The sequence below is a fragment of the Austrofundulus limnaeus genome, unplaced genomic scaffold (genome assembly GCF_001266775.1).
Source record: "Austrofundulus limnaeus strain Quisiro unplaced genomic scaffold, Austrofundulus_limnaeus-1.0 Scaffold3, whole genome shotgun sequence".
NCBI classification, from domain to species: domain Eukaryota; kingdom Metazoa; phylum Chordata; class Actinopteri; order Cyprinodontiformes; family Rivulidae; genus Austrofundulus; species Austrofundulus limnaeus.
This window is the reverse complement of record NW_013952405.1, coordinates 1,006,458-1,015,256: the sequence shown is the minus strand read 5'-3', so window position 1 is coordinate 1,015,256 and position 8,799 is coordinate 1,006,458. Positions and strand designations below refer to the sequence as shown.

General features: G+C 40.5%; 1 protein-coding gene across 1 annotated transcript in view; it reads right to left on the bottom strand.

The window, feature by feature from the left end:
* Positions 1-4,307, bottom strand: part of LOC106523222 (sodium- and chloride-dependent taurine transporter) — a 23,525-nt gene extending 19,218 nt beyond the window's left edge. Inside the window, exons 1-3 of the mRNA XM_014016592.1 lie at positions 4,151-4,307; positions 2,454-2,686; positions 2,238-2,372 (exon numbers count right to left, since the gene is read on the bottom strand). Of these exons, the coding sequence (XP_013872046.1) occupies positions 2,238-2,372; positions 2,454-2,686; positions 4,151-4,161 (379 nt within the window). The 5' untranslated portion in view covers positions 4,162-4,307. The remainder of the gene's footprint in view (positions 1-2,237; positions 2,373-2,453; positions 2,687-4,150) is intronic.
* Between the last annotated feature and the right edge of the window lie 4,492 nt (positions 4,308-8,799).

Here is an 8,799-nt window from a genome sequence, read left to right as displayed (position 1 = left end):
TGGTTTGATTTCTTTGTATGTATGGATCACTTGGGTTGTTACCAACACCTGGTGAAAATTTCATGTCATTAGCACCTCTAGTAAAATATTTACTAAGAAAAATGTTGACATGTTCAATACTTATTTTACCCGCTGTAAATACTGATTCTAAGTCTCTCTGACCATTAGTGGGTTTATTTTGCAATTTATTTTATTTCACTATTTATATTATTTATTACTTCAGTACCTACTGATAGGTAACACTGTTTAAATTTTTGATATCAGGTATAACGACAGATTAAAAACAAATGCAATTGTTCACTTCTTCATTGATGAAGCATCTCACTCCCAACACAGAGAGGACAATCCACCCTTTTCCAACTGGACCATGGCCTCAGATTTGGAGGTGTTGATCCTCATCCCAGCTGCTTCACACTCAGCTGTGAACCACTCCAATGAGAGCTCAAGATGACAGCACGATGACGCCATCAGGACCACAGCATCTTCAAATAGCAGAGATGGAATCCTGAGGCCACCGAACCGAACTCCTGTCGCCCCCTGGCTGCACTGAGGAATTCTGTCCATGTCCATGTTTGGCATGTAGGCACAAACAACAGTTAGAGCCTGTCCCCCTCCCCCACTCAAAGGCATGGGGAAGCTAGCCTCTCATCTAATGGGGAAAACTCCAACGCACAGACATCAAACTGAAGGGCTGTAAGTAGACCTACACCAGCCTGACACCTTTCACCAACTTTCTCCAAAATGGAATAAAGTCCAGTCCCTCTCAAGATGATGGGCTCCAGAAATCATGCTGTGTGATGAAGTGAGCCCACTTATATCTAATTAGTACTTCTTAACCTCATGCACACACTTAGGCTCTATCCCCAACATAGAGGTGACATTCTGTGTCCCAAGTAGCAGCTTTGGTAAGCCAGGGTCAGAGCACAAAGACCCACGCCTTTGACACGTACCCAAGGCAGCGTGCACCTGCTCAAGTGGGGGATCACAGGAGGGCAAATCTAACTTGCTTGAGCTGAGCCTGTCGTAAGAGCTGGAAATGGCTAGGGAAAGAGAGGTCTGGACCTAAAGGAACTTAACTCTGGAACAAACGGAAGAGAGTGATGGATAGATGGATGGATATGGATGGATGGATGGATGGATGGATGGATGGATGGATGGATGGATGGATGGATGGATGGATGGATGGATGGATGGATGGATGGATGGATGGATGGAAATTATAATGGGCTATAATGACCTTGCTGTATTTGTTGTTATAAGAAGACTTTGTCCCAAATTTGAACACAGAAATTCTGTGTACTCATCCACAATTCCAGAGTATTTTTAAATTTATCATCTCTGTCACCACCCCATCACTACCAGCCCACCCCCCATCTTCTCTTTACTACATTCCTATTGCAAACTGACCAACACATTTGTGCTGTGACAGCTGTGTGTCTGTGTGTGTGTTTGCTTAGCGGTGACCCAACAAGCTGAGAGTGAGGTTACAAATTCCCTGTGTGACAAAGAAACAACAAAGACTGTATTTTTGGAGCTCTGTGATATATAGATTATAGATTTTTTATAGTAAATAGACACACAGCACCTTCTACACTTCTTGAAAGAAAAGTCACCTGGCAACTACTAAAGACTTCCCCTGTGTATACGTATAGAGTACAGTACTTGTAGTCTCCAATTAGCTAAAGAAATAAGGATAATCCACAAAGTATGAAAAGAAAATCTAATTTGGTGCATGAGACACCAAAGTTTCTCTGCATCATAACAGCTTTTTTCATCATAATTTTTTTTGTAGTAATCAAATACCCTGTCGATTATAATCACTAGATTATAAACATTTGTATGCTCTGGCTGAAGCTGACACAGCTGAAGTTGTTTCCAGTTGAGGTCAGGACCCCAGTCAGAATCATGATACACCAAGTGAAAGTCTTGAAATGACGTCTAGAGATCTCTAGAGACCAGAGATCCGATGCTTCACCAGCCTAAACAACCATAAACAATTCTCCGTGTTCAATAACCTCAACTCTTCACCTCTCCTTTGTATAGCCGTGCAATATTTACTCAACAGAAAGTAGACTGATGAGGTTAGACCAGTCCAACTGTCATTTGGGTATAGAGGATACCCCCTTCAGAACATAACCTCCTTGAGACAAATGCTGGACTGAAAGCAGGAGGACAATCAAAGCAGAAGTCTTGTCTTTCTGTGTGTAGAATCTGCTTGTTTCTGTGTTTGCACTGACCAGTGAAGATGGGACAGAGCTTGGCCCAGCAGGTGATCCCCCCCTCAGAGGTGTACTGGCCCAGCGCAACCTCCAGGAAGAACACGGGCAGGCCACCCCCAAACAGGAAGATGAAGTAAGGGATGAGAAATGCACCTATAAAGAAATGCATCAGAGAATAAGGTATCCTTTTTTGTCATGAAACGCCCCAGAAGCTGTTGTGAGGTTTGCACCTACCTCCACCATTTTTATAACAAAGGTAAGGAAAACGCCACACGTTGCCTAATCCGACGAAGCCTCCAGCCACTGACAGGACAAAGTCGAGCTTACTGGCCCACTTCTCCCTCTGAGGGACCTTCCCTTCAGCCTCATCCTCGGGTCGGGTACCCGGGCTCTTTCCTGGTGATGGTTTAAGTGTGTCCTTATGGAAATCCTTCAGACACTGGAGCTTCTCCTTTTCTCTTGCCATGCTGTGGACAGAAAAGCTGGGAATAAATCAAAGGAGACACGAAAGACAGGGGCATATTGGATGAGACAAGAGGTGAGAGGGATAAAACACCAGACAGGGAGAAGCATTAGGGAGATAATACTGTCCCCGGACTGCTTTACAGCTTGCTGCATGAGCACATGATAAACAGTACAATGCAGGTAATCTTGCTAATCTGGGGTATGGGTGGATAGAGGTCATTTAGATTAAATGTTGAGGAAGTTGGAAAAGGACAAACGCAACTTAGAGGATGGAAATTACCCAAACGCTTTGTGGTCTTATAAATAAGTGTGCGCGAGAAAATTAAAAGCGCAAAAATCCAAACATCAGCATTCCTTGTTTTTCATCTAGAAGGGATCTTCCACTCGGAGGGGGGTTACATTGTCAGTGAAGGAAAAGGAAGGGCAGTGCCTTTGGGGACCTTGGTTGAACCTGAGGGACAGTTTAATTTTTTTTGTAAGTTTTCTCTTATTACTCAGCCAAAAAAAGCCAAATCTAGGAAGCAACATGTACCTCCCGCATTCTCAAAGTGGTGGCCGCTCCCAGGAGGCTACTACAGCTTAAGATTAAGTGTGTGTTTACACTGTAAATAACCTTCCCTAGACAGATTTTTTTTATCACACAGCGAGGTGTCTGGTTTCCCTCGTGTGACTGAACTACCTGCATAAAACAAGAATCATTTAACGGATGTTCTTTTAATGAACAAAAGACAGCAAGACTCAACTTATTTATAAAAGGTTACAATAAAATAAATGCTTTTTTAAAGTTTGTTTCTCAAATAAAGAGGAATGTGAAATACTCCAACTTGTACATAAATTTCGACAGAGGAAGCTGGGACAAAAGAAATGTTATGAACCCCTCTGAGGAGTTTACTTTCACAACACTTTGAACGCTTTAACAAAGGGACAATAACTGCTAGAAAATACTTTTTTTGGGGGGGGGGTGGCACAATCATCACAACTACAATAATAGAGTTTCCCCTCACATGAAAGGATACTTTGAGCAGCGTGTACACACTGTTTCCCATCATTTTCAAGGATTTCTCCCTTTCCATTGTGCATGACAAGTCAAGTGTTTTCCATTCTCAAACCCACTTACGTAACTGGATCAGTTCTCTCTCATCCTGTTTCCTCCCTTTATTTATCCCTTTCTCTCTCTGTCTGTCTCTCTCTTTTACTCTGGCTCAGCTTCACCTGCCACTCGGACGCTCCCACCTTCTGATTCAACACTGCAGAAGTACTAAAAAGAAGTACTGACACTTCCTTGCAATGTTATAAATCATTAAAGACAACAAGACTTGTTCCTCTCTTTTTTTTACAGAGACTCTTTCAGATCATTATGCTGCTTTTATTCTTAAATCCATTCAAAAAGGGGGAAAAAAAGGCCAAACAGACACAAACCCCAGAAACCCCAAAAAGATATTGAAAAAGTAAATCAGAAAACTTACATTTCCTTCATGGCTGCGGCTATGTATAGTGTCCGTGTCCCTCAGCTGTCACCATTCCTCTGTACTGAATGCCTTTATGCAGACAGGGGTCACAAGAAGTAGAGCTGACAGTAGGGCCCGCCTCTTGGCTAAAGACAATTAGAACTAAAGTGGAGATTGGACGCTGCCTCGCTGTCACACGCAACTCAGGTACCAACGCAGGAGACTGTAAATTTCCACAAGTCTCTGCCTGCAAACATACACACAGCCCCGTGATGGGGGGTGAGTGCAGTATCTCTCTCTCACACACACACGCACACACGCACACACATGCACACACATGCATGCACTTCTTGTTCAAGTTCACAAAAAGAAAAACACTGAGCTGCTCTTTTACTGTGGCCTTGATTTATCATCTGGAACCAAAGGATGCAGTGAGAGTTTAAAAGGTTTTTATGCATAGTTAAAAAAAAACACAGAAATAAAAAAAGCTTTCTTAATTAGCCTCTCAGAACACAGCTTTCAAATATTATTTAAAGGCCCTTTCCATTACAAATGATGGGATTCTTTTTTTTTAACACAGATTTATTTTTATTCCGCTCTATTGCGACATGTGTTACGGTTATCTAAGAAATGCAAACAAGCAGAGTATGAGCTTATAACAAAGCCTAATAAGGTGAACGTGCCGTCTGCTTGAATACTGACCCGGCTCAGGAAGCAAACAGTGACGACACAAAGGCTGCAGGCATGAAAACAGTCCAGCTGTTGAGTTCCTGCTCAAGACTGACAAGACAAAATGGGTGACAAGGTTCCTTTAAGAACCCTTTGTCGCTTAAACAACATGAACACACACACTTGGCTTTGTGCAGGTATAGTCCATATTTTCTGCTCGCCACCAGGGGTAACAATGTTTTAACCTGAGTCTGTGCAAGTGTGTTTCAGAGCATGTACTCTTTTTTTTTTGTCTGTTTGAAAAATATTTTATTAACCACTAAACGTTTTTTAATGAAACTACCAGAAAGTAATCATTGAATATGCATTTATAATTGATTAACTTATGAATTTGATCCAATTCAGTATGTCCTCTACTGCTCTTTGACCTTAGCAAACATGAAAATGACTGTAACTCAAGCTGGTTTTACAGATATAGAGCTGAAAATCTGGTGTAGTTGGTGCTGGAAGACACTTACAGCAGATGACATCTTTGTTTAAAACTGTTAAGGTCAACCCTGTTGTCTGTTAGCAAAATATCTCGAGAAGCACTGGATGGATTTCATCCAATTCTCAAAAATATTTATTAAATGTAAAACTTTACAACTCACTAACTTTTGGAGTCAACCCACTTTAAGAAGGCCACTACAGCTAATCAGCTTTAGCAAACACAGAAATTACTATAACTTGATTAAATTAGCAAATGAGCTAAAGTTTGATGTGGTGGATGCTGAAACTTTTGTACACAAGATTATTAACAAGGTGAAACCGGTATAACTTTGTTCCTTTTCATGGTAAAAGGATTTTAGTTTAGTGTCACGCTCTCTAAATACTCTGACAAACACATTATGATCCTTGTCATGAAAGAGCCTACAGCATTTGTACTTTACGGTAGTGTTTCTAGGAAATCATGAACTTCCTTTTCATCTATTTCAAACTATAAAAAAGAAAATAATGGATTTTCTTTGAAAGTTTGGCTGTAAAATCAACCATTTTTCTAAAGATTTTCATATCATCTACAGTTATTGTAAAATAAAACTCTTTTAGTCTGCAGCAGCTACAAAAAGTCTAGTGATCCCTCAGGCTTCACCCCCTGAGGGGGCAGACTGGGGTTACATGTCAGTCAGACTGGACTCACAAGGTCCATAAAGTCACCGTGAAGACCAGATGTACCTGAATACATCACAGCAGACCTCCACAAGAATCAAATGGAAAGGAGCAACACTGCACTGTAAAAAATGAAATGTTGGATTTACTTAACCATGTTATGTTACCTGGTTCCACTTAACTGAGTTGAGTAAATTCAAAGCAATATACAAGTTTTTTAGCCAAAGAACATGAGTATGTTTCTTTGATTTTACTCAACTCAGTTAAGTGGAACCAGGTAACATAACATGGTAAAGTAAATCCAACATTTCATTTTTAGAGTGTGTCTTATCAGCTATACAAACACAGGAAACTGTTTAAAGGTCAAAGCTGCCTTTTTTATAGCTAAAACATTTACTCGAGCTACAGTATGTTTACAGCAGGGTTAAAACTGTTTCTTCAGTGGAATTTTTTTGGCTTCTAAAAAAAATTCCATTTGTTATTATTAGGAGGTTAAGCTAATTAGTTTAATTCTCACACCAAAATACAGATGTTTAAAAAAACTTTTAAAACATGTGGATAATTTGTTTCAAGTTGCTCATCCTTTATAATAAAGGGATAGTTCTGTTTTGTTTCGGTTGAGGTTGTGTAAAGTGCACATGAGTAATCACTATTTTACCTGCAGTAGACAACAGTCAGAGATACAGTATTTCTGTTTGGAGAATCAGAGTAGCCCAACTGAAGCTGTTTTGTCCAGTCTCACCACAACTCGCTTCGACTCTATCCAGGTAGGTCTCGGTGATTTTCGATGTAACTTGAGTGCGGCCTCAGAGTGGGCGGGATCATTGATGGCGCAGCTGCCTGTAACTTCTGCAACATTCATTTTATATAAGGCAGACAAAGCAGCAATGAGCAAATAGGTGAAACAATGTCACAAAACACTTATCATCCTCCGCCACAGCTCATGAAAAGGAGTTGAGGCCACCTTTCCTCCACCAATTGGAGCCCAAATCGAGATAATTTCATCTAAACCCCTCTGAAATCTGCCATCAGCCAAAAAGCAACACCTGTATCTCCTCATAGCATACATGTTAACTCCTTCAGACACTTCAGAAATCCATACACTTTACAAAATTGTGAGATTTACTCTATAACTGGGGATCTGCGTTCCAGTAATTTACAGACAATTTGTACTATTTGAAATGTATGTACCCACTATATTTGTATTTGTGTCACTTTTCTTTTAAGTAAATAAGAGAAATAAATGCTTCGATTGCAAAGTTGTAGAAATGGTGGGTTTTGGTTTGTGTGAAAGAGACTCTCATGGTTGATGTCTCTGGCCAATCAGTGGCCTGTAGTCTGCTGCAGTCAAATCTACAGCTCGACTCAGCTTACTTCAAACTTCCGTTGAGTCAGTCCTAAGAACAGGTAGAATGATGGATTAGCACTGATGTCTCAAAGCAAGAAGGTCCTGGGTTCCATCCTCTTTTCTCAACGTACTCCAAATTCCCACACACACCAAAACCATGTACAAAAGGTTGCCTTCAGGCCCAGGCCTCCCTTGCAAAAGAGATCTGTGATCTCAAAGGGATTTGCCTGGTTAAATAAAGGCTAATAAATAAATTAAATAAAGAACTGAGATAGAAGTAGGTAGAACCACCCAGTGGGAAAACTGAGGCCAAACCAATTTAACCTGAGCAAGGTTGAGTTGAGCCCATGGAAAGATCCAGAACAGCTACTCAGATCTTCCCTAGAATTCCTAATATGCTATTGTTTCTTTACAATGTTTTTATTATGTTTTCTTGTTACCCTATGAAGCAATGATGTTTATCAAAGGCCCCTGATCTCTTTTAGTTTGAGTGCTGGTTTCACCCCTCAGAGAACGAAAGGGCTGTCAACAAGATAACCACCATCTGATGCCTGTGAGATTTTAAAGGAAACAGGAAAGTGACTCTGGGAAAATTGCAAGTTCTGACTTTCTGTTGGTGTGACAAAAAACAGCTTTGAATCTAAATTAGCTGAACGCAAACCGAAAGCAAAAATGTTCAAGGTCTTTACATTTTTCTTTCAATCGGCTGTCATTCTCTGCATTTTAAGATGGCAAAATAAATGTCCTTTACGTAACAAATCATGACAAATCACTTCAAACTTTATTGTTTTCTGTTCATTATGAATGCTCTTCAGAGTTTTTGTAAATATAGCCACAAAGCCACAAATGACATTTAAAAATCTGCCATGTGGAATTAATTTACATACAGGGCAAATCCAATATTTCTTGGTCATCGATGGTTATTGATGTATACTCTCAAATAATTATAGTCCTCTTACTACATTCCTTCCCAGAATTGTCTGCAGCTGTAAGACTATTGTTTTTCTCCTGAATTGATTCACCATTTCTCAGAGCTCAGAAATATTCGTCTGCAGATTCTCCTGTCCCGTCCACTCCACAAAGTTCTCCATCAATGTCCTGTACTCCCCCTGCTGTCCTTCACTTATTCACCCAACCACAGCTGAATCATGAGAATGTTTCTGGCGTGACTCTGAGTAATACTGAAAAACAATGTCAGAAGGTGAACAAGAAGGAAGAACACACCATCCCCCTGTATTGCTCCTATGTTACCGCTACATAAGACAGGTCTTTATTCATAAAGATAGACAGATGATGGCCTGTCAGATAGTGTCAACGTCCATCTTTTTCAGCTTCTCCCTCAGCAGCAGTGGAAGAATATTAAAACCTCTGGATAAACCAAAAAACAAGTTACAATGCTACCACCACCATCCAGGGGCTAAAGAATCCACTGTAGCAGGTGGAGCACTGCACCGTCAACTCCCAAGCAGCACTTCAATTGGTCTGCCACACTGATAACATGGAC